The 26694-nt window shown below is 37.4% G+C and overlaps 1 protein-coding gene across 2 annotated transcripts in view; it reads left to right on the forward strand.

Moving 5' to 3' along the window:
• The window catches only part of AGTPBP1 (ATP/GTP binding protein 1), a 52104-nt gene that overhangs the window by 3380 nt on the left and 22030 nt on the right, over window positions 1-26694 (forward strand). Inside the window, exons 2-18 of one of the 2 annotated variants that reach the window (XM_008947238.1) lie at window positions 3547-3677; window positions 4266-4333; window positions 4740-4803; window positions 5141-5287; window positions 5563-5694; window positions 7527-7620; window positions 12511-12548; window positions 13461-13669; window positions 14107-14284; window positions 16344-16441; window positions 16995-17111; window positions 17622-18331; window positions 21734-21817; window positions 22056-22142; window positions 22231-22379; window positions 23864-23951; window positions 24635-24779. In XM_008947238.1, the coding sequence (XP_008945486.1) occupies window positions 3547-3677; window positions 4266-4333; window positions 4740-4803; window positions 5141-5287; window positions 5563-5694; window positions 7527-7620; window positions 12511-12548; window positions 13461-13669; window positions 14107-14284; window positions 16344-16441; window positions 16995-17111; window positions 17622-18331; window positions 21734-21817; window positions 22056-22142; window positions 22231-22379; window positions 23864-23951; window positions 24635-24779 (2539 nt within the window). The remainder of the gene's footprint in view (window positions 1-3546; window positions 3678-4265; window positions 4334-4739; window positions 4804-5140; window positions 5288-5562; window positions 5695-7526; window positions 7621-12510; window positions 12549-13460; window positions 13670-14106; window positions 14285-16343; window positions 16442-16994; window positions 17112-17621; window positions 18332-21733; window positions 21818-22055; window positions 22143-22230; window positions 22380-23863; window positions 23952-24634; window positions 24780-26694) is intronic. The other variant, XM_008947239.1, reaches the window with a different exon arrangement.

Here is a 26694-nt window from a genome sequence, read left to right on the forward strand (position 1 = left end):
AGGTACTTCTGTGAGATTCTGCAATGTCAGCAGCTTAAAAGGAAATCTGGCTCTGACAGGACACAGATTTTTATGGTATTCTGATTATTTCCTTGGTTTACTTAGCTATTGTATTAAAAATACTGAATTTCATGGTACCTTTTTTTTTGGAGAGCTATCTTCTAGATTTGGATCCTGAATGGTTTGTTGGTCAAAACATATATTTGCATTACAAGTAGCAGAAAGTCCCATTGCAAATTGGGACTTGCATTTTGGTCTTGCATTTTGTTCTTCGGTCAAAGTATTATGTACAGGAGCAGAGTCAGGCATGTTAGCTGCCATAATTCCTTGTCCTACAGCCTTTTTCATTTACTGTGCAGACTTTGAAAGCTGTCACAGTATTATAACCATTACATATGTTAGTGTAGGATATTAATAAATAGGTGTACCGTTCTTGCTTTAAGACAAATACTCAGTCATAGCTAAGAGGAAACCAAGACTTTAATTTGTATTTCAGCATAGACTCTGGGCCCATGTTATTTTCAAGAATGTTATTTGATAATGCTGAAGACATGAAGTTTATTTGGCCATATGTCTGTTGGAACACTTCTGACATGATGAATAGCCTAAAACCGTTCTAAACATCTCTTTAACCTCTACAATGAGTGCTTATGGCTCTTGGTAGAAGCTCTGCCCCCAGGAGGAGATTATACCTCTAAATTTTACTACATAAACTGTTACACCACCCAGTAGTGAAAGGGACTCACTTCCTAAACATTTTAAAGCTTTTAGTAAGTATGGAGAAATCATGTTAGATGCTTTCTGTACATGGTACATTACTTCCCTTTGCAAGTGTTAATTGAATTTTGTAGGCTGCTGCATTAAATTGTTTCTTCTGCAATTTTTATGCCTGTAAATGATTTTTCTCGTTCTGAAAACTTGTGTTTTATTTGTTCCTGAGGATCATCTTCGCTTTCTTGGGTTGTTTTCCATTTTCAAATTACATTTATTTTGTTGTGAGACCATAGTGGAAATGATATATATATTTCATCTATCTATCTATCTATATATGCACATATATAAGCAGTTCTCTTACATGTTGGCTTCTATGCTGGGTGTCTGGACTCTTGTTTTGACACTGGATCTTGTGAAGATAATGTCATTTGGGTGTTTGTCAGGTTACGTGTCAGATCAACAGAGCTTGTTGATGTCATTAAAATCTTGGGTTTATTTTGGAGTATTTCAAGGTCAGTGGATAAATGGAGGAGTAGAAATAAACAAAACAAAGCTTAAGCAAGCAGTAACAGCTTCGTACTGTTCAACTTGCATATAGATGACGAGAAAGGATTGGAGGCACTATGCTTTACTTACACAAGGAAAGTAATATTTTAGCAACCAAGACAGATTTATTTTAGATCAAAAAATATTTTAAAATCAAAGTCTAGTAAATAACTGAGGATGTGATCTACTTACTTCAATATAGTATTATTTTTATTTAAGCTCTATAATCAGTATTACAATTTCTTATTACAGACTCACAGAATGTTAAGGGTTGGAAGGCAGCTCGAGAGATCGTCTAGCCCAACCCCCCCTGCCAGAGCAGGACCACCTAGAGGAGGTCACACAGGAACACATCCAGGCAGGTTTTAAATGTCACCAGAGGAGACCCCACAACCCTTCTGGGCAGCCTGTTCCAGTGCTCTGTCACCCTCACAGTGAAAATGTTTTCCCTGTGTTTCTGTGGAACCTCTTGTGTTCCAGCTTGCACTCGTTGCCCCTTGTCCTGTCACTGACCCTCACAGAGCAGAGCCTGGCTCCAGCCTCCTGGCACTCGCCCGTTATGTATTTATAAACATTAGTGAGGTCACCCCTCGGGCTCCTCCAGCTACAGAGACCCAGTTCCCTCAGCCTCTCCTTGTAAGGGAGATGCTCCACTCCCTTATGTGTCTCTGTGGCTCTGCACTGGACTCCTTCAGGCAGCTCCCTGCCCTTCTTGAACTGAGGGGCCCAAAACTGGACACAATATTCCAGGTGCAGTCTCACCAGGGCAGAGCAGGGGGGGAGCAGAACCCCTCTCGACCTACTAACCACACCCCTTCTGATACACCCCAGGATGCCATTGGCTTTTATGGCCACCAGGGTGTGTTGGTGGCTCATGGTCATCCTGCTGTCCACCAGGACCCACAGGTCCCTTTCCCCTGTGTTGTGCTCTAACAGGTCATTATTACTGATATTAACATCGTCTAAGTATCATCCGTCATCTGAAAATGACATCTAAATGAGCAGCATAACCAAAAAACAATGTGGAAAAGTCAAAGTAATGAAATTAGTTTCCTCAGCAGCTTTTATATCAATTTGCTTTCATGGTGGTATGACGTTTGCTATCAGCTGCCATTTTTTCCTTGATTTTAACGTTTTTGTCCACATCTAAACTAATTATTTTAGTAGAGTTAACTGTATGTGTGAAACCTTTTCACAGATGCAAAATACAAATAAAGTAGTAATAATTACTCATTGTTATAAACCAAAGTGACAGTATTTATAAAGCTAATGTTATATACTTAGTTTTATTGCAGATAGAGCAGTATATGTGTAAAAAGAATGATTGTTGATTATTGCAGGACTAATGCTATAAAAATAAAAGGTCAAGGTAGTTGATCCTCGGAAATCATACTTCCTGTATTCAGTTACATGACTATAATTTAAATGTTTAACATTTGCCTAAAAATTACTTTCAGGTGGCAATGTGAATCTCAAAACTGTTCTGAGTAATTGCTGTGGTCTGGACTCAGCAAAGACTGGAGACCAAATAAAACAATTTCTAGACTGACTCTATTTTGAATATTGCAGATATTTGCATTCGTTCTTTTTCTATAATCTACCTTTCTATAAGAATACCTGGTTTGAAATAGTTTCTTATATTAAAATACATTTTTAAGACTGTTTTATGATGTCGTGCCAAAATACCCATGTGGTTTAAACAAATCCAAACTCTGATGAAAGCTTTGGACACCTTACAAAATATTTTCTTCAAAATAGTGTTCTTTTTCTTCAGCTGGTGGATGCTGGTTTGCCCTTTTCAAGAATGATAAACTTTCTTTTACTTCTGAAACACCAGCCAGTATGACAAACAGTCTTTGGATATTTTTTTTAAGCTTTTTTTTTTTTCTTGAATTCAGGTTTTATACATTATCTTGGCTCTTAACATAAACGATAATAAATATGAGTTACTCTAATTGATAAGCATCAGTTAAGTAAGATAAGTAAAAAAAGATAAGTGGATAAGCATCAGTTGAACTTATATCTGGATTTTTATTTGGTGTAACCAATTTCCAAGTTCACAGTTGCTCTTGAAGGTGCTGGTATATATATTAGTCTGCTGCAACATAGGCTTTGCAAAATCTGTAAATCTGCCAGAACTAAGGATCGTTAAGACTGCTTTCTTATTGACATAAAATATAATGATGAATTAGCTGTTCCCGTTACTCTGACATGGGATTTCTGTTGTTAGTGTCTTTTTGTCTGATCTAGATGGAAAAAATGAATGTGAACAAATCTTTCTTGTAGTGTTTCTACCAATTCACGGACTATGTCTTTGCTGTCACAACTGGAGAAGATCAATTTGGACTCTGTATTGGGAGAAGCAGACAATGCCAGATATGTTACCTCAAAGATCCTTCATCTGGTTCAGAGTCAAGGTAAATATCTACATTTTTTGGTTTTAGTAGTTCTCCATTTGAGCCTTCCTTTTTGTCTTCCTTGCAGGATTTCTCTTTAATTTTTATTTCTGTTTAGTGAATTTGATTATCCCTTCATTTTTGTCACTGATGGTTTAAAAGAAAGCATCTGTTTAAGGCCATGTTCATTGCCATTTGGTGTGGTATTGGTTACACCAAGTGCATTTTTTTTATTGTCAAAAAGCTATAGTTTACACACTAATTCAGTGTGTGTGTATACATATACATATATATGTGTATGTATATATATAATGTGTGTACATATGTGAAGTAGAAGTATCTGGAAGAGAGCTTTCTTACAGTTTGTTTTTTATTTTTTTTTTCCCTAGGGCATGACAAGTTGTTTGAACAAGTGAAATAAAAAATGAGCTTTAAATCACTTTAGTCTTCTACTTAGTTTAGTTTTGTATACATATATGCAGTTTTTAATAGATTTTATTACTTGCAGTGAAGATTTCTGATTTTTTCTGATCAATCTCTATATGATAACATTTTTTCTTTATGCAAGCTGGTATATTAAAAGTAAAATGGTCCTTTTCTCACTGGCAGAAAAAACCAGGAAGGAGATGACTTCTAAGGGCTCCACTGGAATAGAAGTTATCCTGTCAACCCTAGAGGTAAAACCTTTTAACCTGCATGGTTCTGAGTACCTAGCAAGTTTTCATTTTAACACTGGGCTTTGTATCATTAAATACATTGTTTTCTATCTAGTCTCCAAAACTTGTGTAGAAGTGTAAGGTTTAGATATGATCTTGAAGCACCTGCTTAAGAATTTCTCTCGCTGCTTTTCAAAAACTCTAAGATATTATTCATCAACTATCAGCTCTAATTCATATGCCATACTACAGACTAGATTTTTAATAGGTTTTGTGATTAATTATGTCTGCCTAGTAGGGTGTTTAGCTAGATGGGTACATCTTCAGTTCTGTTTGATTTAGTGGTGGCAATTTCTCTGAGATTTAAGTATCTAAACCACTGTATTGGACTTCTACATTAAACAAAGAAATCTGCTTTTTATTGCAGAATACGAAAGATCCTCAGACTGTTCTAAACATATTGAATATTCTCATTGAGGTAGTCTCAGCTGGTAAGTTTTCAATAAGGAGACATTTGTAATTATATTGCTATATTTTGCAGACTGTTGGGGTTTTTCTACTTTTTTTTTTTTGTTTGAATTATGTGGGCTTTTTTGTTTGCTTTGTTTCTGATGTTTGCTAAAGCTAATTTATATGCAGAATCAAAAGAACATAGAGACAGAAGTCACCTCACACATAATCACACAAAAATAATTTGTCCAGCATGTTCTTGCATGGTGCGATCATGTATTAGGAAAATATTGCTATTTTAAAGACTTTATGATAACTGTAACTTAGATACTTAGTTGTTTTTCACTTCAGAGATATCAGCTGAGTTTTAATTTCTAGGTGGTGGTCGGAGAGCAAGTGTCTTAGTTACTAAAGGAGGGACACAGATTTTATTGCAGCTGCTTTTGACTGCCAGCAGAGAGTCTCCACCAAATGAAGAACTGATGGTGCTGCTTCATACTCTTCTTGCAAAAATTGGTCCAAAAGGTGATAATGATATACTTAAGTAATATGGCTTAATGCTTTATAGTTTTATAGTGGAAACTTTAGGAAAATTTTCTTTCTATTATTGTATAATAATATTCAATGTATTTGGAATTGGCAGAGGAGAAAAAATGGAGGAGTAAAATAAAGGGGAGGAAACAACAGTGAAAAACTCAAATTTACTGAGTTAACATCTGTAGAAAGAATTTACAGTTCATTTATTTTTTAAAAGTAATTTCAAAATTAGTATGATTGATCCTGTATTTCTTTCATGTCAGATAAAAAGATTGGCATGAAAGCAAGAATTAATGGTGCCCTAAACATATCACTGAATTTAGTGAAGCAGAATTTGCAGAACCACAGGCTAATATTACCATGTCTTCAAGTATTAAGAGTTTATTCAACGAACTGTAAGTATTGCAGATAATTATTTTCCTTCACATGTGATAGAAATTTTTTTACATAGATAAAGTTAAGATAATTGATATACATGCTTGTTTAATGTTAGATGTTTAAAATATTTTTACCTGAGTATTCACATTTTATATCATCAAATTGCCTAAATTCTAATAAACGTTGTGAAGCATGTCTGTACTTGTTGTGTATCTTTGTTTTTTGTTCTGTTTATGTGCATATATATGTATTTGGGGGGATTTTAACCTGTGCTGTTGGGTGTGTGGTATTTTGACTTATCTAATTTGCATAAATGCTGGTGCTTTAAGACGTAGACCAGAAATGCTAACATTGTGCTTGCAAAAGCCTTTCAAATTAAATAATTGTTGTCTTCATTATACATGCTTGTGTGTTTTTTTTTATGTTATTTCGTTCTTGATTGCTAGTTTAAAGCTTAGTTGAGGCAGGAAATATTTTATTTCTTTATTTAACATTTCCCATATTCCTTGTGTTGACGTGCTCTTCTGTTGGACTAATATTGTTCTACAAAAGCCTAATTAATTATTTGGGCAGCCACTAGAAAGTTAACAAAAATAATGTGATTTGAGCTGTATCTGTACTGCCAGTTAAATGTTCTTAAGTTTTTCTATTGAGCTACAACTGATCATTAAACCTCTTAAATAACTATAAGAAATTGAAAACATAGCTGCATTCCTCCAAAATAATTGATTTGATGATCTTTAGGACTGTTTTCAGGAGATTTACATGGGCACCTATATCATAAAGTCCCAATATTTTTAAAATGTGGAAAATTTTTCTGTTGGGCTGTCTGAGCTGAGGTAAAGTTCTTCTAACTGGAAGAATTTAACACAGTTACATAACTTAACTGAAAATTTGTTTCATCCTGAAAATGGAAAATTGAACTGTCTCTAATTAGAATGGATGTAAGCAGAGTTCAGTCTTTTTGTATGTCACACTCCTTAGAAAAAGTGGTACTTTATTACTTTCCAATGGGTAGCACTATTTGAAGTTTGTGCACTGTTGCTACCAGAACAGACTCCTAACTTTTCTTATTCTAGGGCTGTAGTGTTGCTGCTAATGATGATGAAATTGCAACTTGGGTTCAATTACTAAATTCTATGCTAATAACATTATGTTGAAGTAAATTCTTAGTTGCTCTCTTCCTACTTTTTAGAAGTGCATATTGCTAAACTCAATTGGGAATTGAATTTCTGTGCCTCTTTCAGCAGTTCATGTTTTCAGTGGACGCTGGGCTCCAGCCATGTACACATCCAGTGTGCATTTCTTGAACATATTTCTTAGCATAATTTCTTTTAATTTGCTGCTTTTCGAATTGAATAACTTTTTCTCCTGAGACCATATATGTATAACATGCATCTCAGGAAAGCTTATACTGATTGGCGTCTCTAAATTTTACAGCAAGTGCTTGGCTTTCAGATCTGTGTTGTCATACATTTCTATCCTGATAGGAAGAGCAACAACAGGTCATAGAACTTGCTAGACTTGAAATTTTAAAAACTCTGATGTCTGATAAGTTGTGAGATGTTTAGGAAGAAAACTCTTTCTATGATGTATCTTAATAACAAAGAAAGCAGAAACATGCATTGGAAATAGTATATGATTTTTAATAATTCATTTTTTTCTTCAAGTTTTATCACCCTAGTTATGTGCAGAGTAGAGTCTGTCATTCCATGTCTTAAAGCACAAACATGTTTAACTTTTTTTTCCTTAATATTCACTTGCATAGAATTTATTTTGAATATATTGATTTTTTTTCATTTGCTTTTCTTATTACATTATATTGAATTTGTGTTCTTAACTCCTCCAGCTGTAAATGCAGTGTCCTTGGGAAAGAATGGAGTAGTAGAACTGCTGTTTAAGATCATTGGCCCTTTCAGCAAAAAGAACACTAGCCTTATGAAGTAAGTGTTCTTACTAAGTCTTTAACATAGTACTGAGAAAAAGCTTAGATAAGTTTCAAAACTTGTAAATATAAAATTAATATTAGAGGAATTAAATGTAATTCAGATTTAAAAGGTAAAATGAGGGAGGTGGGAAGGAGAACCACATAACAGTTTAATTTTGCCTGGTAGAGTATGACAAACTATTTGAATGTCTAGTGAGAGTACTGATAAAAGAATGTTATTTTCTGTCTCTAATATTCCTGCATAAACTGTACAATGGTTATCCCCAAATCAAGACAAATTGATCAAGACAATCCCATCATTTTTCAAGTTGTTGAATGGACTCCGACATCTCTTTTGTGTTCTTAGAGTGACACTACCTGTTTAATTTTGTAATGGAAATTTCTTTCTGTTTTACATGAAAGCAGTTATAGGCCCAGTGCAAAAGCCTAAACCTTTGGAGTAGGAAGCACTGCTAATATCAGTTAAGCAGGCTACTGTGTTTAAAAAAAAAAAAAAAAAAATTTACTGCAAACCTGGCACGTAAATGGTGACTTTAGCTTCCACTCCCTCTTCATCAATGTATTTTTCTTTTTTTTTTAAGTGAATTTAAGGTAAAAAGAGATCAGTTGATCTAACTGGAGCAAGCCCTTTCTTTATATACTACCACCTTTTTGAAGTACATACCTACAGAAAATGGAATTTCTCTTCTAGAGAGCAAACTAATAATCTCATGGTGCTCATATTCTAGCTTCAGTACCAAAAAAAAATTTTTTTACCTAGGTCTGGTATTTGTGGTCACTGGAGTATCTTTTTAAAAAATATTCTGCCGCTTTAAGCACTAGCTAAAATTAGACATATGAACTTAATATTCCATGATGTGAGTAATCATGATATCCTTGTTTATAGTTTAAGATCAGATGTGTGAAGTCTTTCTCTACAAAGAGGGTAAAAATAAGCATATATATTTTCTAGTTGTACATCTTGAGTTGAGACAGATCTTTGTGTACAAGAAAAATCTTACGCTGGTGATCCTGTATTGTTGTACAGACTGATGAGCGCTACTCCTCAGTATATTCATACACTGCAAGTTTTCATAGAATCATAGAAATGATGAATTGATAGGAATGGGTTGGAAGGGACCTTAAAGATCATCTAGTTCCAATCCCCCTGGCATGGGCTGGGACACCTCCCACTAGATCAGGTTCGTGGTGTGAAGCCCCTCCACTGATGGAGAATCCATGCCTTCCCTGGGCAGCCAGTTCCAGTGTCTTACCACTCTCATAGTGACAAACTTCTTCCTAATTTATAATCTAAATCTACCCTCTTCCAACTTGAAGCCATTATGCCTCATCTTATCACTTCAAGCCCTTGTAAAAAGTCCCTCCCCAACCTTCTTGTAGGTCCTCTTCAGATACTGTAACACTGCAGTGAGGTCTCACTGGAGCTTTCTCTTATTGAGGCTGAAAAACTCAAAACTTTCTTAGCCTGCCCCTGTACAAGAGGTGTTCCAGCCCACCGATCAACATCATGACCCTCCTCTGGACCTGCTCCAACAGGTCCATGTCCTTCTTGTGTAGGGGGCTCCAAAGCTGGATACAATACTTCAGGTGGAGTCTCAGGAGAGCAGAGTACAGGGGAAGAGTCACCTCCCTCACACGCTGCCCATGCTTCTTTTGATGCAGCCCAGGATATGCTTTGCTTTCTGAGCTGCACTCTCACATTGTTGGGTCCTGTTGAGCTTTTCATCAGCCAGCACCCCCAAGTCTTTCCTTGCAGGGTTAGTCTCAGTCCAGCCTGTATTTGTGCTTGGGATTGCCTCCATGCAGGTGCAAGACCTTGCACTTGGCCTTGTTGAACTTCATGCGGTTGGCGTGGGCCCACCTCTAAAGCCTCTCAAGCTCCCTCTGGATGTCATCCCTTTCCTCCAGCATGTTGACTGCACCACATAGCTTGGTGTCATCCACAAACTTGCTGAAGATGCCCTCGATCCCACTGTCCATGTCACTGACTAAGGTGTTAAGCAGCACTGATCCCAGTACTGATCTCTGAGGAACACCACTCCACTTAGACAATGGGCTGTTGACCACAACTCTTTGAGTGCGGCCATCCAGCCAGCTTATCCACCAAGTGGTCCATCTGTTGAATCTCTGTCTCTCCAGTTTAGAGACCACAGTACTGTGTGGGACAGTGTTGAATGCTTTGTACAAGTCCAGGTAGGACTTTTTGGTTGCTCTTCCCTTACCCGCCGTTGTGGTGTAGTCTCAGCTGGCAGATAATCCCAGCAGTCACTGTCCACTTCTTCCCTCCGCTGCTTTGTGTCAGGGGAGGAGAATTGTGAGGAAGAGAGAACAAAAAGCCTGTGGATTGAGTTAAATGCAGTTTAATAAAGCAACAAAGAGAGAGGAGACCACAATAATAACAATAATTCCAGTGAAATAATCTATAAAGCAAGTAATAACAAATCCCTTACCTGAGATGCCGCAGCTCTCCCTGCTCCAGCCTCAAGCTAACATGAAAAAACAAAGACTGTTCCCCTTCTATGGAGGGCATGATGTCAGTATAGTACAGAACATTGGCTGGGTCGGGGCCCCGCCCGGCCCCAGCCTCTTCCAACTGCAGCCCCTTGTGGAAATTAACCTTACCCTGGCTGAACCCAGGACACATACTGATGCTCTAACTCCATTGTAAAAGGCCGCCACTTGCATCAGGATTTGCCCTTGGTGAAGCCACGTGGGTTGCCACCAATCACTTCCTCATTTTCTGTGTGCCTTATCAGAGCCTTCAGGAGCAGCTGGTCCATGATCATGCCAGGCACAGAGCTGAGGCTGACTGGCCTGTAGTTGCCCGGGTCTTCCTTTTTTCCCTTTATGAAAATGGGCATCCTGTTGGCCCTTTTCCAGTCAGGGGGAACTTCACCAGGCTGCCATCGTTTTTCAGATATGATGGAAAGTGGCTTAGCCACTTCTTCCGCCAGTTCCCTCAGGACCCATGGATAGATCTCATCAGGTCACTTGGACCTGTACACCTTCAGGCTCTTTACATAGTCTCAGACGTGACCTTCACTTACAGCGGGCAGATATTCCTTCTCGTAGTCCTTGCCTGTACCTTCTGCAGTTTGATCAGTGTGGATAGAGTCCTTGCCAGTGAAGACCAAGACAAAGAAGTTGCTGAGTACCTCAGTCTTCTCTGTATCTCTCATGATCAGGTCTTCTGTTTCCTTCTGGAGAGGAAGAACTCTCTGGGTCTACACCTTCCCTAGCCTTCCTTTTATCACTGACATACATACAGAAGTTTTTCATGTTACCCTTGACGTTCCTGGCCACATTTAGTTCTCTCTCTGGGCTTTAACTTTTCTAACCTGATCCCTGGCTACTCAAACAGCTTCTTTGTATTCCTCCTAGGCTCCCTGTCCTTGCTTCTGCTCTCTAATAGGCTTTTTTTTTTAGCATCTTAAGTGTGTACAAGAGCTCCTTGTTCATCCATGCAGGCCTCCTGGCATTCTTGCCTGCTTGCTTCTTTTTTTCAAACATATTGCTCCTGGGATTGAAGGCATTGGTCCTTGAATATTGACCTGCTTTCTTGGGCCCGTTTTCTGTCCAGGGTTTTATCTCATGGTACTTTGCCAAGCAGATTCCTGAAGAGGTCAAAATCTGCTCTCCTGAAGCCTAGGGTAGTGAGCTTGCTGTGCACTCTTCTTGTTGCCCTAAGGACCACTCAGCATTCTTGGTCAGGTGGCCTGTAGCAGACCCCAACTATGGTATCACTTTCCCCCACCTTCCCTTTAACCTTGACCCATAAACTCTTGGTCAGCTCCTCATCCATCCTCAGGCTAAGTTCTATGGACTCCAGCTGATCATTGACAAAGGGGGTGACACCCCCTCCTCTTCTCCCCTGCCTGGCTGTCCTAAAGAGCTTGTATCCAACTATTTCCTGTACTTCAGTCATAGGAGCCATCCCACCATGTCTCAGTGATGCCAAAAACATCACGGCTCTGCAGGCACGTGCACGTCTGTAACTTTTCGTTTGTTCCCCATGTTCTGCTCTCTCTGTTTGCACAGAGACATTTAAGCTGCTCTCTCACTGGAGCTGGTACTTCATGTGCTCTCTTGCTGGCCTGTGATCCTTGTCCAGGCCCAGGGCATCTGTTTCTGGCATTGGCCTCAAGGTGGGGTGGATTGATGGGCCCCGCCAGCCCCCAGAAGACCAGGTTTCTCAAGGTGAGACTTGTGGTCTAAGTAGCTGAAGCCCTGGCTGTGGCACCATTCCTGTAACCAGTTATTGATTTTAGCAGTTTGATTGGCCTTTTCAAGCCCATCCCTTTGACTGGGAGGGTTGATGAAAGTCCTTCCTGCACCCCTGAGTCCTTCACTACTGCTCCCAGGGCTCTGTAGTCCCTCTTGGTACTCTTCAGGTAGCTGTATTGCTGGTGCCCACGTGAAACAGCAGCAATGGGTAGTAGTCAGTGGGATGTTCAGGTCTCTCTGTGACATCCTTGATACAAGCTCCTCAGTAGGTTTTGACCTGCAGTTTTCTAATATAGTGTCCCTTGCTTTGTGGAAGTACTTGTGCCACATAAAATCACGATTTTCAAAAGTATCTCATCCATTGAGTATGGTTCATAAATATTATGTAAAGTCATGGTGTTTTTTTGCAAAGGCTAAAAATTCGTGTAACCATTGCACTAATATTTTTAAATTTCACCATCAGACTTCATATATAACAGAGATGCCTGATTTTCTTGTAAAATCAAGTTTAAAAAGCAAAGTCTGTGATGTGGTGCAACCAGGAGAACATGAGGACAAGTGGTAAACAAGTCTGTTTGTAGATATTTTGTATAGCTTTACAGTGCTATAGATTAAGCTTACTGATTGGTTGTTGTTTTGACTTTTCTTATTGTGTTGACAGAGTTGCTTTAGACACGCTTGCTGCATTGCTGAAATCAAGTAAGTGACTACAATAAACTGTTTATCTAGCTGACATGTATATATGTGTTTATTTATACACATAGAGTGTAAAACTAGTATTAAGTCTGTGGCCAAAACAAAAATCAAGGCTAGGAAATTTAGAAATAAGGCATAATTTTCATCTGCAGTTTCTGGTTCTTTAATATTTATGTGATATGTACATACATATTTACTAATCTTGGAATTTCTCCTTGGGAGAAATGAATTATTGTTAGTGTTCTGTTCTGTGAATTGGGAGTTAAATTTCTCTCCCTAAGATAAAAGTTCAATGTTTAAAAGCACTGTCTTTAATAAAACAGGAGGTCTTCTGCATTTATTTTGAGATGTTTTACTCAGTCTTGAGCGGTTTTGACATTGTAACTTCTATACAAGTAAATCTTCTCAAAAAACCACTAGTTTCTGATGTGTAGGGCCCAGTTGTCATACTGATTACTTGGTATTTGGGGTAGAGGTATTTTGAGTTTATAAAATTTGAGTGATAGCTGCTGCAAAACTGTATACATTACAAGGATAAGAACTTTGTTTCAAATCTTTTACCTACACAGTGTGTGTGGATAGAGGTAGATAAGCTTTACAGAAACAGTTTTTAACTCGATAGCTGACAGTTTTGTGCATTACACTTAAAGGCAGTTATACACTATTCTGCTAAACCATTAACCATTAAAATTATGTGCAATGTTATTCCGAAAAATTAAGTATGAACTACTGGCCTCAGTTATTCTGTCATTTCTGTTCAGGTTTATATAAAACTCCACTAAGTGTGACTAAAATGCTACCTTAAATGAAACAATTCAGTTACTTGGGTAAAAAGAATAATTGTAACATTGATTTGAAAATAATATTGAAGTCATTGGGCAATTTTTAATTTTCTTTCCTAACTTTTTTATGAAGAAACAAATGCAAGGAGAGCAGTAGACAGAGGATATGTGCAGGTGCTTTTAACAATTTATGTTGATTGGCACCGTCATGATAGTCGACACAGATACATGCTGATACGTAAAGGAGTTTTACAGTGTATTAAAAGTGTTACAAACATCAAACTGGGACGAAAAGCATTCATTGATGCAAATGGGATGAAAATTCTTTACAACACTTCACAAGTAAGTTTTTTGTTATTGTTTTTGCTTTTGCCTCTTTGGATATAAAAACACATCCAGTCTGAAATTTGTCATAATTCCTTTATGATATGTTTATTCCTGATAATGGGGATAAGGATTATTTTCTGTTCTTGACTAAAGCAGAATGAAAGAGTACAGAATTAAGTTTTTATTTGCTGTTACTTGGCTGTGACTAGAAGGGGCTGTTGAACTTAATTTTTTAAAAGGAGGGTGTAGTCTTTTAATTTTGAGGCTTGGGGTTTTTAAAAAACATGAAATTGAGTTGGTGGAAGTTCTTCTGGCCCTCAAAGGAGACATTAGCAAGTGTTATTGTAAACAAAATACTTTGCTGTTAGTGAATTCTAGAAATCTGTAAAACAAATGCAGTTTGACTATTAGTTTGAGAGTTTCTTTTGTCTTCATTATTTTCCTGTTAATAGGAGTGCCTTGCAGTAAGAACTCTGGATCCCCTTGTCAACACATCCAGCCTAATAATGAGAAAATGTTTTCCTAAAAATCGTCTTCCTTTACCAACTATTAAGAGTGCTTTCCATTTCCAACTCCCAGTTATTCCTGCCAGTGGTCCTGTGGCTCAGCTGTACAATTTGCCTCCTGATGGTATGGTAATTCTGTAATATTTTGTCTTTGATTTATGTCTAACATTGCTAGATGTAGGGTTGAGTCACTTATTTGTGTTCTCCACTAAAACTTGGTCTCCAAGACTTCTCAGCTAGCAAAGGGTCTGTGACTCTTAGTGTGGAGAACAAATTTCTAATGTTAACTTTTAACTGATGACAATTTTGTCTATACACATGTGGCTATGTGTTATTTTTTATATCTCAGAAACAGGAACTAAAATGTAATATTAATCAAACTCTGTAGTTTAAAGTACAGGCTGCACATATTACTCAACAAACTTAAATAGGCTCTCTTGTTAACTCACCTGCAATATACAGTCTCCTGTGTGAAATGTAATGAAGTGTACATCCTGTTTTACAGGAGTGCATGTTCCTTGATTTATTATACTCTAACTAGATGTAGTGGACTCAGATTTACATGTACCGTTTGAAGTGTTATTTTTTAAAGTTATTGTGGTTATTCTTTTATTTGCTTGATGAGAGAAGTAGAGCTACTGTCTTGGACATGCAGTCTCTTGGGAAATATTTGTCTGCAAAACATTGGTATGGTGCTTTGTGGGAAATAGATTCATCCCATTGGGAACACCTTTCATTATTTTTGGATAATTAAGGTTTAATGCATTTTCAGATAGGATGAAACAGCTTGGAAGTTGTTGTTAGGAAGTTTCTCTCTATGTCCCTGCTTTGGGGGGGTTGGGGGTTGGACTAGATGACCTTTGGAGGTCCCTTCCAGTCCAGACATTCTATGATTCTCTAGTATGAAGAGGCAAAGTCAGAATTTTTTATATATTCGTATTCACAGTATCTCCTGAAACAAAATGTGGTCATAGTCTGAAAAAACACAGCAATCCATTTTGGGTTCATGTGGGTCAGACTCAAACTTTAGGAGCCTGTAGTTTTTTTATGGTTTGCCTTTGAAGTAGAAAATGGATTTAGAAATATGTTCCAAAATCCAGAGAAATTAAACCTGTACTTAATACAGTATTTTTGATACTCCATAATACCTGTTTAGAAGCTTCCTATTCTAATGAAGTAGACTACTGGTAGTTTTTTTGTAATAGGTTTGTTATCTGTTAAAAAAACAACTGAAAAAACCGAAGAAAATAGGATGCATAGGATTTTCTTTTTAATGAAAAATTTGTATATTAAAAGGCAAGTAGGATGTTGGGGTGCGTACACCTCTGGTTTTATTAAATGTGTAATCTTGCACAGTCAACACTGTAAGAGCTACATGCAGTCAGTCACTCTGAATACACTAGAAAGTCAGTGTAACTTGTAAACCTATGAGCCTTTTACTGACAATCAGCAAATTTCTTGCATGCAAAACTCTTTCAGAAAGCACGACAAAACCCCCCAGCACTCAAACGGCATGATAAAAAAGATAAAATTTGCCACTAGAAAGCAGATCATCTGCCAGAATAACCAGTTAATGCGCATTTCCACATATTAGGGAGTTACCCCAATTTTTGTTAATCATGTGTAAACAATGAGTTTTGCTTTTTTCTTTTTCCTGTGGAAAGAGGGAGGGCTTCCTAGATCCTTCAGTGTACTGTGTCTCGGATTCAAGTAGAAATGGTCATTATTGTCCAAATAGTTCTGCATGTCTAAAAAGTAACATCTTGCTCTATCTTTCAGGGGCAAAATTTAGTTCCCAACCTGTCCATGCTAAATGGTTGCAGTGGCCACTCTACTTGAGTATTTTCCTTACTGGTTTAATCTTCATTATTAAGTTTCTGATATTTTTCTTTTTTAAATTGTTAGACCCCATTTAAGCAAGATAAAAAAGTGAAGAGAGTGTCTCATTGTTCCCTGTTACTGGGTCAGTACTAGCTGACATTACTGAAAGCTATTGAGACCTCGGTTGTTTTTGTGGATGTGGTCTTTATTACTTACTTTGGGAAAAGGTGTTTGAGCCATCTCATTTTGTGCTGACCTCAAGCTGTGATGAGATTTCTTGGCACATCCAGATTATTTTTTTTTCAGTATATGTAGTGGATTAGATGTATAATCAGCCTTATGAAACTTTTTTTGTATCATAGTGGATGATGTAGTAGATGAAAGTGATGATAACGATGATACTGAAACAGAATCAGAAATTGAAACTGAAAATGACGATGATAAGGACCAACATTTTAAGGTTGGTATGAGACAAAACAGGTAAAAATAAGGCAAAACAGTTTTGGGTTTTTTTTAGGTTACTATAATCACAACCGCTTTATTTTGTATTTTTATGTTACATATATTCAGGAATTAACTGAATTGCCAGTCTGCTGTCTGGAATGACAGATTTTGTTCAAAGCTCTCATGAGCCCTGGCAAAGGGAGTATCTTCCATAGAAGCAGTTACTCTTTTGTCACTTCAGTGAGGTGAAATCTCCATGTTCCAGGCTGCAATAGTTGAATTGTGCACAGATCTCTTGGGAAGTGTAGCCTGATGTCTGTGCATAATGCATTTGGGTGAGAACAAGAAAATTGAGATGTTTGTAATATTTCTGATGAAATGGAGACTTTGGCATACTAATACAGTTGAGCTGCTTAAACCTTCATGGTGAAAGGTGCAGCACAGCTGATTTTGAAATAGTGATACTTGGCTTTTAAAGTAGGGCCACATCAGAAATAAAAGGTGAATGTAATTATTCAGAAATTCATTAGTTCTGGATGCAAGATTAATTTGTTCTGGTGCTTTTTCAGAATGATGATATTGAGACTGATATTAATAAACTGAAACCTAGACAGGAATTGGGAAGACCCATAGAAGACCTCAAAATGTATGAGCAATTTTTCCCAGAGCTTTCAGAAAACTTTCAGGTAAAGTATACGAATCCGGGGGCATTCCTCACCATGATGGGTTGACCTTGGAATACACTTTAACACTCGTTTCTGAGTGGATAGTTCCGCTAGTCAAAAAAATAAGTCTGTAATTCTGGAGCTAGTTACTTAGTTTGGTGTTATGGGTTGCTTCAATCTGACTGAGAAGGGAACTGTGGGCAGATATAAAGGAGAGTTGTTTTCTAATTACAGCAAAAACTGAAATAGTAAGAAAGGATATGAGATTTCTGACAAATATTCATAGTATTCCATATTTTGTTATTGATTAACTATTTGTTTATTGCTTTGACACTATCTTGTAAAAGCAGAGACTTCCTTTGTTTGTGGAAATTTAAAACATAGTAACCGTTGTCTTTTAAATTACACTTTGGATTATTGCAAAACACATCCTGGGAACAATTAAAGAGAAAAATGTCTAATAAAAATGAAACTTTAGGAATTGTTTACTTTTTTTAACAAATTGGCTTCTTTGTTTCTTTTTTTTCTAAGGACTGTGACTTAGTTTCTGAGGAACCAAAGCCTTGTGTACCCGATGCAAATCTGAGTGGACCTATTGTTGTTCCTACAGCAGGAGAGGAACACTCTGCTGAAGCAAACCAGTCAATGAAGGGAGTTGCTTTGAAAGAGAGTAATCCTTTATTGACAGAGGAATATAATAGAAGGCCTGTCTTTCTGGAACTACCAAAGACAGATAGTATCAATGACAGTAGACAGTATCAGGAAGATGATCAAAGAAACGTTATTCCATCATGCCAGTGTCTAAGCCAAGAAATTGTGAAAGGCTTGGACAGAATCAGTCTGCAGAACAGTGAAAAAAGTGATCAGTATTTTGGTACAGAGTGTATAATAAAGAAGGAAAGCAAAACTAACCTTACCACACTTGCTTGTAGTAAACCTTGTGAAAATGTTTCACCGTGTGGAAGTAGCCTCTTCGAGGGATCATCTGTCCAGCTGGGAAAACTCTGCTGTGCTGGAGTGGATTCTGAGGAGGAAGATTCCAGGTCTAGTTCATCAGAGGAGCAAGTTATGCTTGAGGTTTCTGATATATCACCAGTTCATGACTGTAATCTCTATATTGAAATGGTAAAAACCACAAAGTCTATTCCTGAATATTCAGAAGTGGCCTATCCAGATTATTTTGGCCATATTCCCCCACCATTTAAGGAGCCCATTCTGGAAAGGCCATATGGGGTGCAGAGGTGAGTTACCATGCTCCTCCTTTGTTGTTATTTTTCTTCCCTTGAGAAACAATCTTTAGGATGAGATTAACAGGCACATATACAGTGTTTACTTGGGCACCTAAAACTATTTTCTGTGAAAAGCAGTTTGAAGGTGGGTTAGTAGGCACTGATCAGTGCAGAGCCATAAACAAGGAAACAGTCTGATTCTGTAATTGCTAATTCTGTAATTCAGTTTCTAAATACTAAGTTGAATTTACAGTCTCCTTTTCTGCCATCCCATGTAGATTTTGTAGTTTGTAAAAAAAAAACCAACCAGCCAAACAAAACCCTAAAATCAACACTACACCAACTAACCAAACAACCAGCCCCCCACAAAAACCCAAACCAGCAAAACCAAACAAAAACAAACCCACAAAAGAAAACCCAGCTGAATGCTTCCTTCATGTCCTAGCAAAGATAGGACAGTTAAAGACACTTCAGCTTTTCTCTTAACTGTGATAACAAAGCAATCTTTAGGGGAAATGTAGTGGGGAAAAATTTAAAAATTAATGCACTTAAGTTGGTTGGTTTGGTGTAACAAGTGCTGAGGATGCGATTTATGTTAGGTCCTGCAGAATGACACACAAACAGTATGAAGAATAAACCAACAAAAATGTCCCTTCAATGAGCCTATTTATTTCTTCGTTGAGACATTAGTTGATGAAGGGTGATATGACTCTTAATAGTTTGCAGTGGTGGTAAGAAGAGCTGGCTTGTATGCTTTGTAAATTATTATAAATACAAATGAGCATGTTAGCAAAACATGTAAGTATGTCAGCTTGCAACTTGATTAGTTAGATTACATACTTTCAGCTTTATACTTTAACCAGTTTCATGAGATTCTTCATATTTACATTTAGTTGTTAAAATGATTGAGATTAAATGTCTGTAAGTTGTGTAATTAAAATCCTTTAGCTGTTTCACATGTTGTGTAAAAAAAGTGACCTTTCTAGTGAAATGAGCAAGTGTTTAAACACTTGATGCAATGAGTGTACAATAACTGGAAAGCCCATTCAGTGGTGAAGAAGGATCTTCCCTGTAAGCCTATTTTTAGATAGATTCAGCTAATTGAGAAGGGCAGTGGTTTTGAGTCAGAAATCGCCTAGGAACTGTGTTTTAAGAAAATCTTGCCAATTTTCATGTTTTTCGTTGTAGCACTTAATAATTCTGAGTTTTCCTAAGTAAAATGGAATGAAGTCAGATAAAATTTGTCATTCCTGTGCTCATATTTTTCTTAGATATAAAGTACTGTATTAACTCTTGTGTAGTTATACGTAAATCTTATTTCTGAACTGTGAAGGTAATTCTAGAGTATGTTTTATTTTAACTTTAAAATGTTTTGGTTTTGTTGTATGTTCTAAGTTGAAAGTAACTTTTTAAGGTCTTGTGTGAAACAAGACTGAAATAGCAGGTAATATTGGTAAATTTGAATGAAAAACCCTGCATTACCTTCTTAAAATACACTGTTCTAAGAATTCACTTTCTACGAAGGACTCATTCTGTTACTGCAGTGTAGCAAATTTCTTAGAAGGCAACCTGCTGAAAAAGAGCTTGACCTTTTTAGAAATTTATAGTTTCTAGGAAGATGGTGAAAATTGGTTTGGTAGGGGACATGAAGAACTTTTAATTCTTCTATAAAGTTGTGTCCAAACTGTTTTGGCATTCAGTTGGATTTATGTCCTCCTTACTATAACCAGTTCATTACTGCTCATCAGCTAAGTAATTAGAAGACAAATGGTTTTCTTAATCCATCCCTATAGTTCAAGAAAACATTGTAGGTGGATGAGATGGGGAGTTTTAATGGGTTTTCTTTTACTTTTATTAAATGTGGTGTGGGGATCTGTTTTCTTGTTGTTGTTGGTTTTTTCAGTACTGCAGTATGCTAGAAGATGCAATGCTTTTGAATTTGTGCTTTTTAATGCTTTTGTATTTTTGTTTACATTTAGTAATGTAATTTTCACCAAATGTCTCACCAAATTATTGTTTGGGAAAATGTCATTGAAAATAACTAAAGTGTTTTATATTATTCTATCCTTTATGGAAGAAAATTATTATATAGTTAAATATGCTGTAAGTCTGGGGTTAAATTCCTACTTCTTTCCATTCCTTAGCTTTAGGTTATTTTTTGTCATACATTAGTATCTGCTAATCATCTGACATTTAAAAATTATCAGCAGAGTAAATCAGAATCCACAAAGTACTAATCTATAAACACAGAGGTCCACATCAGCAGTGGCGTTTTTATATTTTTTTCTTAATTATCACGGGTTTTTTGAACCTGAAGATGTCTGCTACTACTTTTCCTTTTCATGTGCATCTTGAATACCATTTTTTCTTTCCTTTTGTCTATATTGGTTATTACTATGGTATTTGAATGCCTGATATTCATTAATGGATTTTGTCTTGGCACAACTGTGATGATAGGAAGTATCATGACCCTTTAGAGATGAGGCATACTGAGATCTAACGAGTTGTCTTAAGAGCAAGTGCAAGATCCAAAATCTGTAGTTCTGCCCTGAGCTGAACCTGATCAGATAGATTGTGGTGAGTCAGCCTTTTTACAATTTTGTCAGTACATCGGCCTTGTGACTTATTTTATTTTCCAGTTAGTTTTAATTTAATCTGAGGCACTAGAGTTGTTGCATTTACCACCTTCTTCTCATTTGTTAACAATATTTATTTGAATTAAATGGAGAATTTTCAGCCTGAACATACTTTACCACTCTGTTTCTGTATTTTTCATTATTAATCTGCCTCCTTTTCTTCTTATTGCAGGTGCTGTGGAAGCTTTTCCACACAGCTCTGCCACTATATTTCATTCTTGAACTGCAACACATTCTTACTTTTCCAAACCAGGATCTAGATACTGCCAGTTATGCATTTGGCTGACATCACCAAATTCATTCTTATTTACATAGTCGATAAATGAACCTAGCTCTCAAGAGGTGAAAAGCTAGTCAACTAACAAACTCACTGCATGACCTACTCTCTAAAAAATTTTAGTTATGATAGGATTCATATAAGTTACTAATATTATCAAGTGTTGTCCTGGATTAAAGCATTAACATCAGTAATTTTTGAGTAATTCCTGCTTCTACTGTAAAGTATGCATTTTTTTCCATAAGATAATACCCAGTGGGGTGGTGTGCATGAAAACTCAGTTCTTTTACATAGAGATACTGGACTCAGTTAGCTGTGAATGCAGGTGTTTAAACTTAAGCAGTTTATGCACATAAATGGGGGTGAGGCTGAGGTCTCTGAAAATCTGTCCCACTGTCTTCATGTCCACTTGGTTACTGTTCATTGTTGTATGAGATAATTCCTCTTTTGTAATTGGAAACAGTGCAACAATTTAAATGATAGCTCTGCTTTTCATTTTAGGACAAAAATCTCTCAAGACATTGAAAGACTTATTCATCAAAATGACATTATAGACAGAGTTGTTTATGACCTTGATAATATGAGGTAAGTTTTTACCCTTTTAAAACCATTGCTCAGTGAATACTCTAAGTGTGTTTTACTTTCTCTGTGATATATGTAGCATTTAAAGCAGTGTCCTTATGACAAGCTTCAATGAAAGTTGAATCTTTATCGAGAGGAAGGTTTTAAATTTCTGAGTTAACAAGTGAGGACTCAGATCAGCAGCATGAGTTTTAGTAGTTTGTTTTATTTGATTTGATCCATTTTCTTTTTCTCCTCATAGTTGTTTAGTACCAGAGGAAGCTGATGTTTTGAAGTTTAATTCCAAATTTGAATCTGGAAACCTGCGCAAAGTTATTCAGATCAGAAAGTAAGATGTTTCAACTCTTCTTTTTACACTTAAGGCCTTTTTTTTCCACTTCCTAAAAAAAGATCCATTTGTTCTTATTAATCTTTAGGAATGAGTATGATCTGATTCTGAACTCGGATATAAATAGCAATCACTATCATCAATGGTTTTACTTCGAAGTCAGTGGAATGAAAACTGGCATTGGTTACCGGTTTAACATCATTAACTGTGAAAAGTCAAACAGTCAATTTAATTATGGTAAGATAACATTTTTCATACTTTGAGAAGAAATACGTAAAAAATATCTGTACTAGATAGCTGAGCTGTCTTCCCTCTATCCTGGGATCAGTAGTATATGCATGTTGATCAGATTCTCTTTTTAATAGTATTACTAGAAAATGTTTGAGAAGTTTCAGTTAAAAAGAAAACAAGTATCTTAAAACACAGGCTGTCAGGTTTTAAAATTAAGTTTTCTCATGAGGCCAAAGCAGAAGAAATTTACTGGTGGCTGCAGCTAAAATTTGCCCTAAGACCATTGTTGGAGGAACAACACCAAAGTCTGTTGATGCAAACAGGTGTAAAAGGAATGAAAACTGTCATCATTAATCCCTTTCTGCATAGAGGTGTATTTTCGGATGTGAATGGAAGTGGAGACAATCTCAGTTTTGTCTTATTGATGGGAAGACAGGTACATTATTTGAGAAGGAAGAGCAAGTTTCCTCTGAAATTCTGGGCTTCCTAAGTGACCCTTAAAGTCTCCAGTGGGTAGTGCTTGTACCTCATCCAAAAGTACTGTCTTATTGAATATACCTTTTTCCTACTTCTTGAGTATGGGAGGAGGGTGCTGTCATTCAGATTAAAACAATTTGTTTTGTGATGGATTTTCCCTCCTGGATATTCTGAAACTGTTTTTTTTAAGGAGGAGGAGGAGAGGTTTTGCTTTCCCCCACCAGCTTCAAACTCGAGACAGAGTAACATCATATTCTTCTTTGTCATAATTGTACAATTCACATTGATAAAATCTAAGAATACCAGGTAGTTTGAGTAATAAGATGCTTTTAAATTATTTACTAATCTTCATCAGTTACTGTAGATTCATTCTTATGTTGCATATACTTACCTGATAGTTACTTTTGGTTTAAGTGCACTGACTGAATTGGTCAGTATATTTGGCTAATTATCTAACTAGTAAATAATGTTCAATTAATATGTATTTTTTTTCTACTCTAACTTCATATGAAGAATTTAACTTAAGTATATAAGAAAATATAAACTCTAGGGAGTTACTGTTAAAAAAAATAAAAATTAAAAAAAATGCCCTGAAACATCAGTTATTTTCCAGCTATCCACCTAGATGGATGATAGTATCAGTTTTTTGTATTATCTTTGAAGGCTTTTTGTAATGGTGAGTTGAATGGAATGGGAGAATACAAGACTTTGTATATGTTACCATTCATACTAATCACAGTTTTCATTTAAGCACTTAGTTTTGGTCTTCTGTAGGTCTAATTTTTTTTCTTTAGTTTATTTTCTGAAAATTAGGACTTGATGAGAAGAGAGGGGGAAGAATCTCTTGTCACCTGGTTGAAAAAGTGTGCAGTACCCAGGCATTCACGAAAATACACTCTGAGATTGAGAAAGTTAGTATAGGTGGTTCGAAGACTCACATAAGTATTGGTGTGGTGCTAAGATCTTGATGCTTAATGTTAAGCATAGAAGTGAGACGCATTTTTTTCTTTAAGGTATGCAGCCCCTTATGTATTCTGTTCAAGAAGCATTACATTCTCGACCATGTTGGACTCGTGTTGGGACAGATATTTGTTACTATAAGTAAGTACACCAGTCAAAGCGAATCTTACACTGAAGATTAATGTGAGGTAAAATTTTCGAGGAGAAACGTTGCTTCTGAGTTTGGTATTTCTGCTTTGGTAGTCCTGTTCTAAACAGAGTTTTCTTCTCAAGTTATTGCAGAGTGTAACAGAAGTGGCTGAAATGCATATGGTCTCGTTTTATTAGCACACTACTAATATTTATGCTGTTCACCTTTTATAGTTTTGCTAGAAATTACAGACTGTTCCAGAGAAGATTTTAAGGGAATGTGTATATGCATGCTTACTTGAAATCTTAATAGTGACTTCCAGTAATACAGATCACATGATGCTAGTGATTAGATCCCTGTATTTTATGGTGCAGTCATTGTAGAATAGTCCTGGAACACAGGATGAGATGGTACAGCACATGTGTGTTGCCTTTCTTGGTCAGCAGTTGTTTGCTTTTTTGATTGTTTGCTGTTGTTTTCGTTTACTTGTCTTTTCCCAATATGAATGAATGTGTATCACAGCTATAATAAAGTATCTTTACAGATGCTGGGAACCAGTGGTTTTAGCCTGGATGCGTACAGACGAGAAATACAATTGCTAAGACTCTTCCTGGCTCTGAAGTGTATGTTCAGGAATAAGCAATCATATGAAAAGAAAATCCTGATACACTTATTACTGTTCTTTTACTCCTAGGAATCACTTTTCAAGAAGTTCAATTGCTGCTGGAGGTCAGAAAGGAAAATCTTATTACACAATTACATTCACAGTGACTTTCCAACATAAAGATGATGTCTGCTACTTTGCTTACCATTATCCATATACGTACTCAACTTTAAAGGTAAAAAGATTATGATCTGTTACACAGATAAATATTAATACTTTTGGGCAGTGTAAAATGTAAGCATTCATGAGTGAAATATTTTTTTTTTATAAAGTTCAAAATGCTCCACAAAATGGAGAATTTTCATGAAATAGTAGTGCTTATACTTGCAAAGTGTGTAGGTTGTTCCAGAGAACAGTCCATGGAAAATTAAAATTGATACTTTGTTGCAGGCTAAAGGGTTTTTCTGGGAATTGTAATTCATAATTGACTAGAAATGGTGCTAAATGGATGAAGTTCTTGTGTTTGAGTCAAATTACTCATATCCTACTGTTCTGCGTAGAGTCATAGAATCATTTTCCATAACTGACCTATTCAGGTTACTATATTTAAGATTATTAGAGACCTTTTCAGGATGATGACTTGACTAAAGAAGTGTTGTGAAGCTTCTAGTACTAAGCAAATCCCTAGAATGTCTGTTGTTTGTTTGCATTGTGGCAATAAAAGTGAACTTGTGGATTCAGTGGCCAGTGTGTAACAGCACTAAATGAAGCATTTTACTAAGCCCTACTTGCTCTGGTCAGAAGTACCCGTTAAGGGACGTTACAAGCAGCTGCAGCTTCCAGCGTCTCCTGGCCCTTGGAGGTTTCTCCTGCCTGGCTGTTGGAGCCCAGCCGAGGGACCCAGGGGGCTTTGTCCCAGGCTGATGGACGTGGCTGCTGCTGTCCCCTTTGCTTGTAGCTTTGACGGCTGGCGAGTCCGAGTGCGTGCTCCAGGGAGAAGGGCTCGAGTGGGTGCACCTGAAGGCTCTGCCCGCCCCAGTGTGGCTGGTGGCACGGCCTGGCACAGGACACGTGTGCTGCCTTCAACAGCACACGTGTATAACACTAGTAGGACTTGTTTAAAAGATACAGAGATAAAAGATACACTACATGTGCCCAAGTCCCATTTGTCCTCTCCAACTGGTAAGGATTGCTGTTCACGAATGGGTCCCAGTCTCTATCTGCTGTTCAGTCCTCCAGCTAGCAGGCTACTCCAGCCTGGTGCTCAATACCAAATGGATGCATACACTCATTTGTCTCAAAGACATTCTGCACTTGCATTTCCCCTCAGATGCCAGGATGGACTGTCTGCCTATCTGATACCCCTGCCTCAACCTGGGGCCTCATACTTGTTGAGTGGTCCACTTAGAAGTTTGCCAGCAAGTTATACCTGCATGCACCCATGCACACTTGCTTCGGGGAATGTGCATACGGTTGCCATCCTTCCCAGTAACTGGTACCAGGCACATGGGCTCATAGCCCATGTTCCCACCCTGGGTACTGGCACTGAGACACCCTCCCTTGTTTCACTCACCCGTGTCCTCCACTAGCGGTTTTGAGACACGCACTGTTCTTGCCACAGCGGCAGGACACCAATACCCTTGCCTACTCCAGCAGCTGGCACTGACATTCCCTCTTGCTTCTGTTGCTGACACCAGAGATCAAAGGGTGCCTACACTCCCTACAGCTCCAGCTGCTGGCACCCAGTTTGCTCAGTTTGATCCCAGCAGTAGCTCGCACTTTGAACAAAAGGTCTGTGGTACTCACAGAGGTGCTTCCAAGGGGTGTGGCCTCTCCAGCTACTGATGCTGAGACCCTTGCTCACTCCAGTTCCTGACCCCAGATCAGCTCACACCTGTCTTGTTAATTGCAGCTAGTCCACACAACACTTGCATGCACAGGATAGAAAGTAAGGCTGCACAGAGAGATAGCTAGGGCAGACTGTAGGATCAGGTGCATAAGTATAGTCCCATAGGCCCTCCTTGAGTATCTCAAATACTCATGTTTTTCTTGTTTCTTCTTGTCCCTGAGGTGGCCCTCTAGAGCTCTTTCTCTGTGGATTTATCCCTGAGGATTGATGGTCTATCAGTTAGAGACTGGAGACTTTGGTC

The sequence above is a fragment of the Merops nubicus genome, unplaced genomic scaffold (assembly GCF_000691845.1).
Source record: "Merops nubicus isolate BGI_N331 unplaced genomic scaffold, ASM69184v1 scaffold13639, whole genome shotgun sequence".
NCBI lineage: Eukaryota > Metazoa > Chordata > Aves > Coraciiformes > Meropidae > Merops > Merops nubicus.